This window comes from Pyxicephalus adspersus, chromosome Z (assembly GCF_032062135.1).
Source record: "Pyxicephalus adspersus chromosome Z, UCB_Pads_2.0, whole genome shotgun sequence".
Lineage (NCBI taxonomy): Eukaryota > Metazoa > Chordata > Amphibia > Anura > Pyxicephalidae > Pyxicephalus > Pyxicephalus adspersus.
Genome location: NC_092871.1, coordinates 32,823,791 through 32,841,470, shown reverse-complemented (window position 1 = coordinate 32,841,470; position 17,680 = coordinate 32,823,791). Strand labels below are relative to the sequence as shown.

Sequence of the window (17,680 nt, the reverse complement as noted above, 5' to 3'; positions counted from 1 at the left end):
GTGGGGTATGGAGTTGTAAGGAATATGAGAGGATAACATGGGGGTAAATGCTGTATGGAGGTGTCAGGTATATGAAGGGGTAACATGGGATTACGGGGTAAAAATTGTGGTCAGTAAGTTATGGGGAGCGCTAGTATATGGAGGTATAACATGGGGTAAATATTGGGGTCAATAAGTTATAGAGTTGTCAGGGATATGGAGGGGTACCATATGGTAAGTATTAGGGTACAGGAAGGTATAAAATTGCCAGGTATATAGAGGGGTAACATGGGGTAAATATTGGGGTCAGCAAGTTATGGAGTTCCCTGGTATAAAAGGGTAACATGGGGTAAATATTAGGGTCAGTTGGTTATGGAGTTGCCTGGTATAGAGGGATAACATGAGGTACATATTGGGGTCAGTAAGTTATAGAGTTCCCTGGTATAGAGGGGTAACATGGGGTAAATATTGGGGTCAGTAGGTTAGGGAGTTGCCTGGTATAAAGGGGTAACATGGAGTAAACATTGGGGTCAGTGGGTTATGGAGTTGCCTGGTATAAAGGGGTAGCATGGGGTAAATATTGGGGTCAGTAGGTTATACCGTTGCCTGGTATAAAGAGGTAACATGGGGTAAATATTGGGGTCAGTGGGTTATGGAGTTGCCTGGTATAAAGGGTTAACATGGGATAAATATTGGGGTCAGCAGGTTATGGAGTTGCCTGGTATAGAGGGGTAACATGGGGTAAATATTGGGGTCAGTAAGTTAAAAAGGTTGCTAGGGACAGTTGCAGACAATAGGCATTCAGTACAGAGCGGCAATGTGTCCATATTCCCGGCAGGGGGCGCTCTTCCAGGGTAAGGCCCTGTTTGGCCCGGGCTTTTTCAAACCTGCAGCCATACGTCACCGACCATGTACAGTCGGGGCAGCCGCGGCGGCCGGTCGGTTAATTCTGTGTCGGCGGGAGATGCAGGATCAGCTGGCCGAGTTAGATGAAGGGACTCCGGGGCCGTCATGCCGCCCTCCCCCCGGCCTGGTGTCTGAGCAGGCCCCGTCCTCCTGGCTGCAGCATACCCGGCAGTGTGTAGAAGGGAGCCGGAGCCTGAGGCTGGTGATCCCGGACCCGCAGCCGGTGTGTGTCCTGGCCGTACAGCGCTACCTCGGGGAAGTGGGCCGGTGCCGCTATCATTACGACATCACGTTGTACGATGGGCTGGTACAGGACACCTGGCTGCTGTCCCCGGAGCTGGCCCACCTGGTGCACGATAACCGGCTCCGCTCCGGCTCCCGGGCCGCCATCGGCCAGTGCTCGTACCGCTATGCGGAGAAGAGGCTGCGCACCGGGGCGGTGTGTATAGAGGACATGGAGGTCCGGGGGGGCACCGGGGAGGGCACAGTGCCCGGGGGGCAGATCGTACCCCTGTATGGGGGCAGGAAGCATTACTTACCCCTCTGGAATAATGATGACCCCTATGGTGACATCTGGCACCGGGGCACCGAGCAGCAGGGCAATGTGAGCGGTAAGTGATGTGACAATTCCAACCTTACATTGTAATTAAATATTTATCTGTATACTCGCCTATCAATCTCTACATATTGCCCTGATCTCACATATGGGGTCATTCTGCCTGGACCTACACTGAGATCTCATCATACACCATACAATCTGATTGTACAATTAGAAATCTATAAATTACCATGGAATCATTTGTCATTGTACAATTAGATGGCCAGCTATAGACTAACAATTATTCCAAGTCTGGTTTACTGCACAGATCTGCTGCTAATCTGCGATTGTACTGTGTGTGGTGGGCTATACCATCATATTAGCGATCATAGTGTGGGGTGTGATAAATATTAACGGGTCCATGTGGATTGGATTCATATTAATAAAATGAGCCGTTACATTATGGCGGGTTTGGATGTGTGCCAGGGAATACCATGATGATATTTGTCATTGTATACCAGGGCTATAGATTGGACAGATCTGATATTTCTGCTTTATATAAATCGTACCTGATTGCGGGACAATACGAATGGCACCCCCTGTCCTGTACAGTTTGGGGGTCACCTATAGGATCATGGGGCACCCTTAAAAATATTCATCTCTAATAAGAGAATATGGGGAAATACTCAATACAAGACAACCTTTATCTCCATTGTTTTATTTCTTTATTTTGGACTTTAAATAAAATAAAATACAAATAAAACATTCATATAAGATTCTGATACAGTATTATACGTGCATAAATCAGATGAAAAATGGCTAGTGAAAAGGCTACAAGGATGAAAAAACAAACGAATAACTGAGTGATACTGGGTGTTTGATCTTATGTGGGTTGGGATGGGCTGTTATTTTCCTAATTATGTTTGATGATAATGTATTTGCAATCTCCTGGGGGTTAATAATCTTCAAAATATTGTAATATCGATGCAGATCACATGTAATTTTACACTCACATTCACCCCAAATTTTAGTTTATCCCGCCCGGATTTGGCTGTGCCAGATTACAGACCTTTGGCGCCTAAACGTTTTGTGGTTTTGTGGTTGTGCGGTCCGGTGCCCGTTATACACGTCAGCCATGGGCATGAAAGTGGCACACACACATTTCCAATGTTTTATTGGATACAATGTATCCTCTGGTTGTATTGTCTGTATGATATATATTTTAGCATTTGTTATCAAAATGTAATGTGAAGAGTGTTGTCTGTCTTTTTTTATTTTATAAACGAGGTCAGCATTTTATTTTTACGTATCTGCTTTTGGGAAATACATATGTTGATATCTTTTGTATTTTTATTTATTTTTATATTTACCTGTGACTAAACAAACAACAAAACTTCAACTTTGTTGAGTTTTCTTCTTCTTTATATCTAATTAAAGTAGTTGTGTATTCTTCCTGCTGGGTTTCATTTGTCATTTCTTTATTTTCTCTAAATCGCAGCTTTTTTGGCACCTTCTCAATAACTTCATGATATGACATTACAGGTGCAATCGTTTGACTAATATATTGTATTATGTCAGTGTTTTGTAATGTTTTCCTTCAATGATGCCGTGTATTGCTGGCGATCTCTATAAAATGTGCAGCAAAGCCCAGCTCTTGGTGTTTGGGGAAAAAAAAAAATATTCAGGTTACATAGAATATAAATCTGCCAGGGAAGCGGCTTCCATTGTTCTGGGTGGATTATTTTCTAGCAGTTTGTTACGGGCTCTTGTTTGGGGAAATGTCTCAATTGGTTTTCTTACTGACTGATTATAATCAGATGGTTTCGCTTTGACTTTGGCGAGGCTTTAGGAAAATGCATAACGTTTCTTTAAAAAAAAAAAAAAAAATATATATGTATGTGTGTGTGTATATATGTACGTGTGTGTATGTATAAATATATGTGTGTGTGTGTGTCTATATATATATATATATGTATATTTTTTTATATATTTTTGTTTATTTTAAAATATTCCTATGTTTTCTGTAGTTAATATCTTAGTGTTGTGTAGGGATCTCACATTGATGATTATCTGATGCTTGGCAATACATTTCATTTGTTTATTGTATTTGTGTAGCATAGCATTGGAAGATTGGGATTTACTTTGAAAAAGTTTTAAAGCGGAACTACACCCAAAATAAAAAAACAAAAAAAAACACACATACCTTTAATCCCGCAGATCCGTCAGGAGGTTTCTTCGTTTGGGTCCCAGTATCCATCTTCGGGCGCTGACATCTTCTTCTCTTACCTCCCAGGTTCTTCTTTCTACGTCACCCAATCTTGCACTGCGCAGGCGTAACATCGCGTGACGTAGATGGAGAAAAAGATTGCGGATCTCACTGCGCATGCGTGAAATTGATTCTTTAAGAAGATCCTTCTGCGCGTGGCTGAAATCATGGCATGCGCAGAAGGAGCAGCCAAGAACTTCCTGGGATGCGCGACCTAGGTATCCTGGAAAGCTTTGCGATCCCATTCTGTCTTAATTGCCCCAGCAAGTGCTGCACCGTTTTTTTTTTTAAAGAAAGGGCGCTGCAATAAAAAATAAAAATTTACTTTAAATTATGGGGTTGTAAAGTAAAAGTTTTGAGTTTAGGTCCACTTTAACATTTCCCTTAAATTTGTGACTATATTCACTTTGCTCCCTAATTATTATTTTTCTGCATCTAAGGATGTATGTCTGTATATCCTAATTGTATTCGTTAGGTGTAAGGGAAATAAATACAATGCTCAACCCAGAAATTTTTTTAAGCTGGGTAGGAAGAAATTGTAGGCGGGTGGCAGCCCCTGTATTATGACCCAACTCATCAGTAATCACTCAAAAACAGCCGGGTGGCTGCTTAAAAGTTCCGGGTGGTGAGCCCGGCTAAAAGGGGCTGGGGAGAACACTGGAATATTAGAAATAAAGTTTATTCTCCCAAGCTTCTGGGAGGCCATAGGTGTACCATAGTATACACAGGAGATGACAGGTCCCCTTTATTAATGCCATTAGGTTACAAAGGGATCCCTGGTGCAGAGCGTAGCCTCCCATGTCCTTGAAGAAACCACACAGACAAATGGACTACACAACAAGAAAATCCTCCTAAGTATTCCCATCGCAAAGTAATTACTTTTAGAAATGTCATTGAGCGGTGATGTTTCACAGTAATAGTAATAAATACACAGCTATGTGATCACAAATACATGAATAAATCTCATTTTCCAAAATGCTATCAGAAGTACCTACCCTTGATAATCTCATCCTGCAATCCCCTATCGAATTTGCACTGTGCAATAGACAGGCAGCCAGATTTACTGCACGCATATATGCTGACATGGGACATACTGGGAGGGGGAGAGAGTAGAGTGAGCAGCATGACCTTATCAGTCTTCTGCTCCTCTTTCACTGCCCAGTCAGAGAGCGGATATCACTGTATCAGTTATACAATTTGTAACGCAGAAAATTGTTTTGTCTACCTGGCTGCACTATATGGTAGGTTGTTGTCAGAATGAAACAGATAGAAATGCAAATCCTAAGGCAAACAAAACAGCATATATGTATATCCTCTGTGGACTTACCCCTGTTACCTGGAGTATATATAGGGGTATATATATATATATATATATATATATATATTTTTTTTTTTTTTAGTTTTTATGATTATATATTTAATTATTGAACAGCTATGTTTAGTTTTACTAACTCATTAGTTGGCATTTATTCATATGCAATAACATATTTTTGTATCATTGACTTTTTTTCGGTTCCATAGAGGATTTGGACCCCGTAATAAACTCCCGGGCTTTGTTTTTTAGCCTACATACTTAGGGGTCTGTTAATTTTTACACCCAGTAATTCACATTTTCATGTTCATCTTGGGTGAAAGCATTTATAAATGGGCCAAATGGCACACTCTAGATCCTGTTCACTAGAAAATGCAAGGCGATCACCAACCTGCTCTCTATGCAATGTTCAATCCAGAAGGTATTTTAAGCTCGGTGGGATGAAAATGTAGTCGGATAGCAGCCTCTGTATTGTGTCCAAGTCTCAGTAACCACCAAAAAACAGACGAGTGCTTACTGAAAATTGCTGGGTGGTGCGCCCGGCTAAAGTGGTCTGTGGAGAACAACTCTATGGGACGCTCCTTCACTAATTTTGGCAGTAGGCAGTTGTGCCTGGTCCTGTGTTCTTGCTAGTGCAAAAAACAATATCGAAAGTTGCTTTATATTTATTTTAGTATTTTATAAATAAATTGTATTTTTTTATTTTAAACAAAGCTGAACAAGGAGCTACCCTTGCATGGATCATTGTGGGAAGCAGACTACTAGCATTTGTAAAAAAGATCAGCAGGTACAGAGATTGTTAATGTTCTTTCAAATAATTTAAAATACAGAAAGGAGTGTGTATGTATTAGAAATAGAACCTGATAAATAGAATTACAGTGCAGTTTGAAAAGCAAGTCAGCCTAGAAATGTGTCTTAGCCCAGGCTTCTTACGCAAATAATGTAGTAACAGTCTGAGGTTTTCATTTGATGCAAAGCAGGAATTGTTCTGACAACTTTGAAGCTTTTTATTGTGAAAATTTCCATTGCTTGCAATATTTACAGCTTTGTAGAGGCCGATTGATTTTATGTGTTGTGAACAGAAGAAACTGCTGTGCACTAAAAATAGCCCATTTCTTCCACTGACATGCTGGTGCACAATAATTAGTATATCTATTGTGTTGGGAACAAATCATGTATGCTGTGTTATCAGTGTGTTGTGGATGCAGCCAGCACCCAATGCATGGAGTACTCTGTGATTAAAATTTGTATCAATCCACTGAAGCTGCAAATTGGCCCCCATATTTTTTACTTGCAAGCATGGTTTTGGTCTTGTTGCTTTAAGCTGGTTAAGTGGCATAGTAATTGGTTAATCTTGTTCCCATATTTGCAGTTCCTTTTAAAACGAACAATAGAATGGAAATGTGTCATCGCAGGGGCTTCAGAGGCTGCAATATTTATAGCCTTAGGTTTTATGACCATACAAGAGAATATCTGATCATCCAGAAATAGTAAAACACACTTTTGACTTTCTCTCTCCTTCACTGCTTGGAGCTTGTTTGGAGTTGCCCACAATGCAGTGTGTTACAGTGGCGTGGGTACCACGGCTGTTGTGGTACCAACTTACCTTTGTGGTATAAGATAACATTGCCATTTTTGTAAGGTTAAGATTAGATTGTTCAGAAAGTTAATTGTATATGTAACATCCAGATGTTTGAAATCAAACTCTGTACAGGGTCACTGATCTTTGCTTCACTACAATGTATATTGTATACTAGATTCACCTTTTTATCCTGGAGGATCCCTTGAAATTTGAAGTATTGGAGAGCCCTGAAAATATTTGCTGGTTACTCGTTCAAGGCAAATCTCCAATTGGCCAATCAGATTGCATCACCTCAATGCATTTAGGCATGTAGACCTCATAAAGATGACCTGCTGCAGCTCAAACTGAGCATTATAATGGGTACGAAAGGTGATTTCAGTTACTTTGTGTGGTTGTTGAAGTCAGGCAGCCTAGTCTGAGTATATAAAACTGCGTGTAGTTTTCATGCACAAATATCCCTATGGTTTACAGGGAATGGCCCAGAAAAGGTCAGAGAAAAATGGCCTGATTGATTTGAGCTGATAGAAAGGCAACAAAAACTATTGATTCCCTGGTTACAACAAGCATGTAACTAATGAAGTTAGAATTTGCATCTACATCAAGGTCTGAGATCCAAAAAGTTTTGACGTTCAAACAGCTATAAGATAGTTGCATACCAGTAACTGGTTTTATTCCTTTTTGTGAAAGGATTGTCGTAAAAGTTCATTCTTTTTATTTCCACTTAGTGTCCACAACATGTTCACTACAGAAACTGGAGCAAAAGTGGAGTTCAAAAAAGCCATTTCTTCCACTGCGTGTACGAATCATGCATAAATCCAGACTTCGATATTTTGGAAAAGTTGACAAGAAACCAACAACTGAATACCCATACCAGGTAAGAAGGTCTCTTTAATCATATTCCCAGACCCTTTTAGCTGGGCGCAACCTGGGTGGTTACTTTTTGGGTCACAATAAAGGGGCTGCCACCCGCCTACAATTTCTTCCCACCCAGCTTAAAAAAAAAATTCTGGGTTGAACACTGATATTGATGAATATTCTCCCAAGACCGCCACATTCAGCTGTCGGGGACACAGCAAAATATTTAATTCCTTTTGCTTTCCGGGCCCCTTTTGTAATTTAAAGCATCCAGTTTGGGTTGCAAAAAGTAACATAGACGTCCCATTCAGGGCTGTTATCATTTTTTTCCTGCAGTAAAATGCCTTAGTAGCCCAATAAAAAAAGGGGAAAGGGCATATTTGACATATTAGAAAATGAAAGTGTGTTTCCATTAACATGGGTGATGTTAATGGAGGGTTTTATCTTTTGCTATCTTTAGTAGGGAGTATTTTGGTAAACATAAGTACCACCTTTCACTGTGTCCTGGTTGCTTAGTGCAGTGACCTTTTTTTCATTACATATTATGTTCGGGCAAGTTTAAACTAACGTCTGAAGAAATGTTTTCTATGTTTTTACTAGGTATTGATGTTTCTGCATGTGTTTTTCCCCCCTCCACTGTGTTTTAGGCCTATTTTGAAGTTGCTGATCATTCAGGTATGATGTCGGTGGTGATGTGGAATTATTTGTGCCTGGTATGGTATAACAGACTGCAAGTTGGCAATGTCCTTTTACTAGAGAAATATCATGTGAAGAAAAGCTACCAAAAAAGGACACTTCCAACAACAGGGAATACGCAGGTGAAGAGACTGCCTAACCTTGGTAAAGTATTTCTGAGGTACTGTGATTTGCCTCAGTTTGATTGTGTTGCTTATGTGTGTCATTGCTCTTGCACCATTTTATTTTGCTTTCCCATACACAGAAATGTGCCTATTGCCTCAAAATATTCAGCTTGTGTTATCTTCATTTTTATTTGTAAAAGATGTGAGTGGTCCTAATAGGTCATTCTACCCAAAATTGGAATTTTTCCGGTAGATGCAGTAGAGCCTAACCACCATTTTTTTACATCTCCTGATGTCTCCATTAGATCTTTGAACTTAAGTTCCCTGTCCCTCTTTGTTGCTATAGACCAGGGGTCAGCAAACATTTTTGGCTTCTAGGCCATTTTAGGAAGTCAAGAAGGGACACTAGGCCGGACTTTCTGTCTAATCCCGCTCTGACGGTTCCGCCCCCACCAGGAACGCCCCTGAAGGGAAATCCCTTTCCTCCGCAATGCATATGGAGAGGTAATGTCCCCTTACCTCGGCGGAAGAAGTGGTAACGCCGGCTGCGGTAAATAGGGAAGGGAGACATAACAAGGAGGCTTAAGAGCCACGGGTTGCCGACCCCTGCCGGCTGAGATTAGGCCGGATCGACCAGGGGGGTGTTGGGCCGGAACGGACTACTGACTAGGCCGTATCTGGCCTAAAGGCCGGAGATTGCTGACCCTCGCTATAGACCTTAAAAGACATTTAGTTTTTGATTCATTCTGTATAATGAAAAATGCTTCAGTAACACTGGGAAGTGGGGAGTTGCCAGTGTATAAAGGAGATCCGTAATCTCGCCATAATTACCGTCCATAGATATGAAAAGCCTGTTGGTGACCCAGGCCACCAGCTTACTCCTAAAATATAATGTAATATTTGGGATAACTGACTTTATACTTTTTAAATCTGTTCATGTTTCAGTATTTTACCTGTTTGCAGTATTTAGTGTGTGTGTGTGTGTGTGTGGTGGGGTTGATTGATTTGGGCATAGTATACAAATGGAAGGAGGCAGAATAAAGAGATAATCTCCAAACTACTTTGGAATCTAAACAGAATATGCTAGGCTTGAGTCTTTGGCTTAACCAAGACAAAAATGTTATTTTTTGTATAAATAATTGGAGAGTGTTTATCACTTATTGTACCACACCCCTTGAAAATTTCAAGATAGAGAAGAGGTTTACCATACATTTTCTGGGTTTTTTCAGGTACTATTCATTTTTCCTTACACATCTTTTTTTCATACTTTTTTTTCATACATATATTATTTTCAATACCTTGGTAAAAACAACAATTTCTATACACATATTATCTTAATACATCAATCTCTATTTAATTATTAGTATTCTTATTAAACAAGATTTATATAGCGCCAACATATTACGCAGCGCTGTACATATATATAATTTTTTTGACCATCTTTTTTTTTATATAGATCTTTGTCCTTCTTGACACATTTTGTCTATTGCAGCTTCATCAGAACAACTACCAAGGTCTCCATATGTGATTCTAAATATAAAGATATCTCTTTTACTACAAAAACTTTGCTTAGCATTGTCATGTTCAATTCTTTAAATTGTTTTTTTTTTTTTTTCTAATTTACATACACTTAATTGATTACCCAGGGATGCCATTTCTACTAATAAATATCAATTTCTCAATTAAAAACAAAATGATTGCTATATATCTTTAGTCTCTATTTTTCTAAAGCCCTTTTCTAACTGTTTACCACTTTGTAGCAGAGAAGGAGAGCAAAAGATACTTATTGTGTTTAAAGAAGGGAGGGAACTTTTTTCCTTCTTCATATGCACCAACAGTGTTCCACCCAAAAAAAACACACATATATATATATATATATATATAGTGTCTCTATATGCAACCAAACACACTTCTGTCCACATCTCTACATGTGCATACTCACATACACATCTGTATGTATAAAAAAAAAAGATGTAAGTTAACATTAGTAGCTGAACCCCCCCCCCCCCCCCCCCCCCCAAAAAGACATATACTAAACCCTTATCTATTTTAACCCAGACAAATACAGGTGTCCTTGTGTTATTTGCTACCCTTTTAAACCCTACAAGGATAATTACTCCCAACCATTCTGATCTTATTTGTGCTTCTGTCACAATATAGTCATAATTACTTTATTGCAGATGCTGCTCAGTGTAATAACATTTAAATATTCACAGATCCATAAATTACATCTCAAAATAAGTCTCTCTTCCTCTGACACGTTTCGCTCTGCCCTAGGGGATAAACATAAAGTTGTATTCACTTGATTGTGGTGTTACATTCAGAATTGTCTTATAATAAAGGAACCACAGTTTTTATTTGCCTTGTGGTGTAGCTCTTATTTTTATTTGGAATACCTGAGGAAATTTGCCCTTGTAGTGAGCACTGGCAATCAAAGTTATTTAGCAGTGGAGAATCTCGGCCTTCCTGTATGCATTATTAGGCAGATCGGAACAGAGCTTAAAGGGTCAGTTCAGAAAAAATTCTAAATGTAGTTTGGGTTAATATTTGGTAACTTGTACACAGTTTTCTTTTCAGATCTCCATACTGCAGTTCCTTAGTCTGTAGTATCTGCTATTTGTATTTCATGTCTCTTTGATTTTTCATTTTTTTTTTCATTATTGAACACTAAAAACATAAAACTCCGTTTAAAGGTGACAAAGCTGGAACTACTGTGGGAGTTTGTTATTTAACCTACTTGTCTGTACCTAAGGGGTCCTAAAATGATTAAATCTGGTAAAATTGTATAAATTTAACCTCAGGTGTAAAACAATGCAAAACAGATTGCAACATGTCAATATTTAACAAAAATAAAGCCAAACTGCAGAAACATTTACAACATTGCTTCAGTTTATTGAGCTCTGTAGGCATTCATTTATGCACAGCTCTCTTAGATCCTGCCACAACATTTCAACCAAGTTCAGGCCTGGACTTTGATTGGGCCATTGCAAAAATTCTCCTGATTCTTCCACTGATTCTTCTCCTTTTTAGTCATTCTGTTGCAGACTTGCTGGTGTGCTTTGTATCATTGTCTCCCAATTATCACCCTTTTTTGGCCAAGCTTTAGCTGTCCCACACATGGTCTTCCATTTGACCCTAGAATACTTTGGTATACGGAGGATTTCATGTTAAAATCAATGACTACAAAGTATCCTGGTCTTCATCACCTTTCAACCACTGTGCTTGCCAATTAGTTATGTGGTGTTTGTGCTGATATGCTGCGTTTTTTTTTTTTTTTTTTATTTCTCTGAGCATTGCGCAGTCATCCCATGGGGTGAATATGCTGGGATATACACTCTTGGCCATGGTCTTGAATGTTTTCCACTGTAGAACAATGGAATTGTTTGGAAATGGCCTTATAATCCTTTTCAGTTTGATGTGTGGCAACAATTGTTTCTTTAGGATCATTACTTATGTCTTTACATTACATCTTTGGCATTTTATTAACACACATTGACCTGATGGTCATTTAATCAAGAGCATTTTAAATAGCAACATCTGGCTGCTATTGTGTTATCTTGGGACTTTTCTGTAAATTCAGGTTGTCTGCATCACTAATACATTTTATATCTTGTATAGCTGGTATGTCTTCTAAATTTCTGACATCATCTTTATTTTTTAAGACTTCGTCAGCGTTTCACTATATATTTGAGTCATCAGTTCAAGAAAAACAAAGACCACTCATTTTTTTCTAATTGATGCAAATTAACAGCTGTTATCTCACAGTCCTGTGTTCTTGTTACTTCATGGTGTCACAGTTCTGCCACAGAAGTGATTGTATTAGTTTTCACTTCTACCTTATGACCAGGAGATAAAGCTGTCCAGAACCAGCTTACCCGTATCATCTCCACTTTGCTAAACAAAATATAAATGAATATTATCCATGCTGTCACCCCACCTATCCCCACATATATACCCTGTTGTAATGTGCCCTAAAACTTTTATTTCTCCAGCTTTCATTGCTTCAGACATTGTATGTTCTCTGTACACCGAGGCCTTCCCCATAATACAATTGTTTATTAGCTCTTGAAGTGTGAATTGTGACTTCTACATTTATTTCTCAAATCCTGCCTAATATGGAGGTGATCTGATCTTGCCGTTGAAGTTCCTGCTTCTGCCAGCCTATAGAAAGCTTTTTAAAGAGGAACTAAACTGAAAATCCCCCAAAACGCAAAAAATACACTTCCCTTCAATCCCGCAGGGCAGTCTGATTCATCCGGAAGTCTCTTCCATCAGGTCCTGTGTCGTCCCGGCACCCGCCTTTGGGCCGGCACACTGGACGACGCAATCTTCCCCTCATTTTCCGGGTTCTTGTTCCTTTGTCACCCAACCCAGTCCTACTAGGTCTAGTAGTGAAGTGTAATACCCATAGTGCCACCAGAGTCGTTACAAATTTTGAGTTGTCCCTGGTTTTCAGAACTATCCATTTTAGATTTTTGTGCTTTGTTGGCAGTTGTAGGGTTGGTATTTAAGTTTTTCTTATTACTGTAAACTGTGTATTAAGTGACAATCGGGGAAGGAAGATTACAACTGGGGAAAGATAGGTAAAATTCAGTTGTGTGCACAATTCTTATAACTCGCTTGCACTTTTCTTACTGGCACCACCCTAGCATATTGGTCACTGTACCTGTTGTGGTTACAATAAATCCATATAAACCATAATACACATAATTTGATGAAATGGCTTTCTTTAATGCAATGCCAGTAAATACACTGTAGCAAATTGGGCAGGGGGTATGTATTTCTGGGATTCTGGGTGTTGGGGTTTTGGCGGTCAAGCATAGGAAGTCCCCAAAGAAGCTGGTAAAGCCTAACCCTGCCTAAAAAAAAAATTCTCATGAGGGCAGGGTTCAAAACCGTGATGTTTTTACTGTGTCCTGAATGGACACATTTTCAGGTAGTACAGGTAGTGAGGGAGTCGACAGATATTCTATTTATTACTTAAAAGAAAAAAATGCATGGCCAGAGGTTGACGTCACCATCTTGAAAAACTTTTGGAGGCACTTGCCTGGCCAACAGAAAAGTGAGAAGAGATTGGAATTTCTGAAGGAAATGACCTCAAACATGGGAAGAATATAACTTCATGCAGTTTTGCTCTGGGTTAGAACCCATGATCTGTATGTATATGAATTCAGACCAATCATTCTATTGATGGAAAATTGAGGAAAAGCAGGTAGCATGTACGTGTAAGTGATTGTTAAATGAAATGCCAAACAATAAAGAAGTCCTGCATATGTTCTGCCCTCTGTATTATACTTATTATTACTTATTTCTTGTCTTTACCAGACTTTGAATGTGTTTGTCTACCATCAAGGTTGCTGTAGCCATTGGTGTGCCCCTCACCTTATGGCCCATGCTGGTCATGCAGTGCTATGATAACTCAGAGTTGGATGGCATCCTGTGTTCCTGAACTATCTTGTGTTGACAAGTCGATAGAATTTGTTTCTGTTTCCCTGCATGAACTAAGCAAATTACTTGTCAGAGGCTGATGGATGAGTCAGGGGCCTTATTACTAGAAAGGGGCTGGCTGCAAACCACCGAGGTGAGACGCCTCACAATGCGGCTAATATGATCTATTGCCTAGAACTGGCTGAAGTCGTATTTTTCAGCAATCAGGATAGGAATGTACAGAAGCCTTCTATCATTGAATTATTTATTAATGAAAAAACAAATGTGTGCTTTACAGATCAGATTTAATAAGTGAACTTGTCTTTTACAACTTTTTTGTTATTTCTTCCATATTTCATCTTTGTCACAGCGGTCGGTGTTGTTCTGTAATTGCGTCTCGCAGTGCATCTGGCTGTCTTTAATCTCCCATTAGGTATGACTGTTACAGCGGATTTTTACAGAAGTACATATTAAATATTCTTTTATCTGTCTGTTAACTTTCCACAGTTACCCAAATATGCTTCACTCTTCAAAAGTAATAAACCTATCTAGAAAAACCGTTTAATGACATAGAAAGAGCACTCACAGGTTTCTTCAGGTTTGGTATCACTCCTGTCTCGATGGAGATATGATTTATGGTGTTGCTGAACAAAAAACCTTATTGCAAATTCTTATACTTTTTTGCTTTGTCTGGTCAATTAATTCACAAATCTATAGCACCAGGTTGGTAGAATTATTCTTATAAAAAAGACTGTTTGTGTCTAAAGCTAAACTATAGACTAAAAGATTTTTATACAGCTAACTCTAGATATCTATTAAATGCTACGATTTAGAAGACCTTGACAGACAGCACCACCATGTCCTTAACTTGTCAATTATTCTCATAACAGTTATTTTCTATCCACATTTTCAACTTTATACTACAGAACACCTCTTTCCTAGTTTATAGAAAGGGGGAAGTGTCATGTAGTGCTAACGCTCCTTTTTTGGATAACTATTCTGCTTCTCTATAGATACAGTATGGTGAGTGAGAGCTGTTACCACAAGACAGAGGATGAATATAAAAAAAAAACAATGCAACCATTGCTATAAAGGCCTAGTAAGCTGCAATGTACTGTGTCTGTGTCTCCTGTAAACCAGTGCTCGCCAACCTTTTTGACGTTTTAGACCACTAATTTAACGGACTACGGACCGCGCATGCTCGAAGAGCCTTGTCTCACTCAAAGGGTAAGAAACTTCCCCGATTGACGTCATGATGCCAGAACCCATCCATAGACACAAACTGTCCACCGCCCTAAGCCTGTGATCCATATGAGAGACATGGTCCGCAGCTCTGGCCGATGCTCAGGCATGTGTAGAAGGAGCGCCCAAGAGCCTCCCGGGATGCCTGACGTAGGTATCCTGGGAGTCTTTCTGCTCCCATTCATTCTCGTCTGCCTAGGGGGTGGTGCTGCACCTTTTTTTTTTTTTCTTTAACAAGAATGTTGCGCCTAAAAATAAAAAATAAAGGGGTTCTCTACCCTTTTATGTAAAGTGAAAATTCTAAGAATAGGTATGCTTTAATTCTCTCTAAATAATCAGGCAGCAGGATGCCTGATATTTTAATTTCGGATAACATCATTTAGACATAATGGGAAACAGTTATGTAAGCGTTGAAAAGGGGAAATATATTTTTAAACGTAGGGGATTTATAGATGCGTCCGTGCAGGATATAGGGAAGTCTAAAATAACTAGCAGTGAGTGTGTTTCCTGGTTTTATTTCCCTTTTTTAAAAAGGTGAATATTTTCTCTGCTTTGCAGTGCTGTGCAGCACTTTGTTGGGATGCGCATACTGATACTCAAGCATTTGATCTGACACTGAAGGGGTATCTGATGCTTTCTTTTGCTTCTTAGTGTTGCTACAAACAATGAAAAGATTAAGGAGAGCTGTCAAGCGGGATTTAGATCTAATAAAAACACAACAAGCTATTATTCAATTTTTGCGATCCATTTTTTGGGTCCCGAAAAACTTTTTGTGTAAAGGGATATATGGTACATTTTAAACATAATTCAACTAGATATAATGTTATTGCTTTTAATAGAATTGTAATACTGTATTTACAATTTTGTTTTCGTTTTTTAAGAAATATGCTTGAATGTCAGAGATCCTGCATCCAAGATTTCTATTATCCGAGAAGAGGATGTGAAGCCTGAGTGGAATCTGCCAGATGTAAAATACCAATTTGTCACAAGGTGATGATTTAAATGATTTACCTTATACATACAAACTCCTTAATTCCACACATAATATTCCTTTTATTCTATTTTTATTACCAAAATTTTTTTTTTGGGAAGAAACCTTTAAGGGCTTTTACACAACTGAAGTTAATGGTTAAGATTGAATAGACCGAATAGGTCTGTTCATTATCCTTAAGTTGAACGGTGGCATAGTTTCCATGTGGTTTCCTGGACGCTGAATGCAGTTTATCACCTAAATAGACTTGAATGGGACGTGTTAGAAAAGCCAAAAAAAAGCCTGTACAGTCTTTTGCAACTGCCTATACAGAAGTTCTAGGCTTTTTACATAAATTTGTAATACATATACATTTTTTGTAGATCTCTTTGAACTGCAACTTAGTAATACTGTTTCGCAATTAATAAATTTAGTATGTATTTTTACATTGTGAATCTTTAGTTCTACTTGTGCTGCAGTGCAGATACAAACTTTCTGCCACACCTAAATCTGCTGATAGGGCTCTGTAGGAAGGAAGTAGTGGTATGCAGGTTTGGCTTTAGACAAAATAGGGCCCTGAGTAAATGTAAGGTAGCAATTGCCCAATTTGCCCTACCCTAAATAGACCCTGAGGCTATGCATATTCTGCAAATTAAGGAAATGTGAAAAATTCATGTGTGGGGAGGAGAGGTGTAGAAAGGACTGGAGAGACATTTCTTAAAATTGAACATAAGCACTCTGTTCACTTTGGAAAGATTTCCTCTCATATCAGGGTGGTCAGGCATAGATCAGGTGGCGTACATGGGGAAAAAACTTGCAAAACTCTGAATCTGTGTGTAGCTTTCAACTGCATAAAAGGAACAATAAAAGGTAGAAGGTAACTCTTCTTGCTTCATAGCCCTGTGATAGTACTGCAATGTGTTGCTCAGCCAACAGAAAGATTTGAGTGGTAAGAACAAGTTTGATTTTTTTGCTACAAAAGAACTTACCGGTAATTGTAAAAATATTAGGTTCTCAGATAACCAAATAAAACAAAACAAAGTACCATTTTACACTTTGTTTTGTACAGAAATTCTTTTTATTTTGCAGGGGCAGAATAAAATAAATTCTTGCGGCATAAGTGTATATATGAAAAGAGTTAGTTTTAGCTTTAGTTAGTTTGGCTCTAGCAACCCCGAATGATGGCATAGGCAGGCTGCATTTTTTTTTTTTTTTATTTCATTTTTCGGCAGCTTGGCTGTTAAGAGCTTTATTTACCTATTTATGGTTTGCACAGGTTCAAGGTTTTTTTTTGTCTCTTCCTGCTGCTGTGAAAATGTTTCCATCAAATTATTCTTGTATAGGTCTGACACAGTCAGTCACAGCAGTGCAAGCTTGGAGGGGATTTTGTCTGGGTGTTCTTCATGTACATATATACATAGTCTAGGCATAGGTACCACTAAATATTGTTTAGAGGTCATTTTTAATGTATACCACTCTGACCAGTTCATTTATGTCACATAAGCAAGCTGCTAGTGACATAAATCTAGCATTTCTCAGTGTTCCGTGGAACCATACATTCCTCCAGAGGTGTTCCTTGAGCAAAGGCTGATTGACTTCCATCTAATGGCGTCTGCATGGTTCTGGCTCCATTTCACTCTTCAGAGCCATTGGAATGACACCATTGTTATTTTTAGCTGTGTCCAAAGATGTCTTATGACCATAAATGTTTTGAGGGTGTTTTTCCCACTACTTACCCATAAATTAGAGGGTTCTCCCCAGGCACTTTTAGCTGGGTGCACCACCCGGCACTTTTCAGCACCC

At 39.0% G+C, this 17,680-nt stretch overlaps 1 protein-coding gene across 3 annotated transcripts in view; it reads left to right on the top strand.

Moving 5' to 3' along the window:
• The first annotated feature begins 781 nt into the window (after nucleotides 1-781).
• The window catches only part of RADX (RPA1 related single stranded DNA binding protein, X-linked), a 33,477-nt gene continuing 16,578 nt past the window's right edge, over nucleotides 782-17,680 (top strand). For all 3 annotated transcript variants that reach the window (XM_072431391.1, XM_072431389.1, XM_072431388.1), the window contains exons 1-4: nucleotides 782-1,496; nucleotides 7,309-7,457; nucleotides 8,086-8,278; nucleotides 15,789-15,897. In XM_072431391.1, the coding sequence (XP_072287492.1) occupies nucleotides 797-1,496; nucleotides 7,309-7,457; nucleotides 8,086-8,278; nucleotides 15,789-15,897 (1,151 nt within the window). In that variant the 5' untranslated portion in view covers nucleotides 782-796. The remainder of the gene's footprint in view (nucleotides 1,497-7,308; nucleotides 7,458-8,085; nucleotides 8,279-15,788; nucleotides 15,898-17,680) is intronic.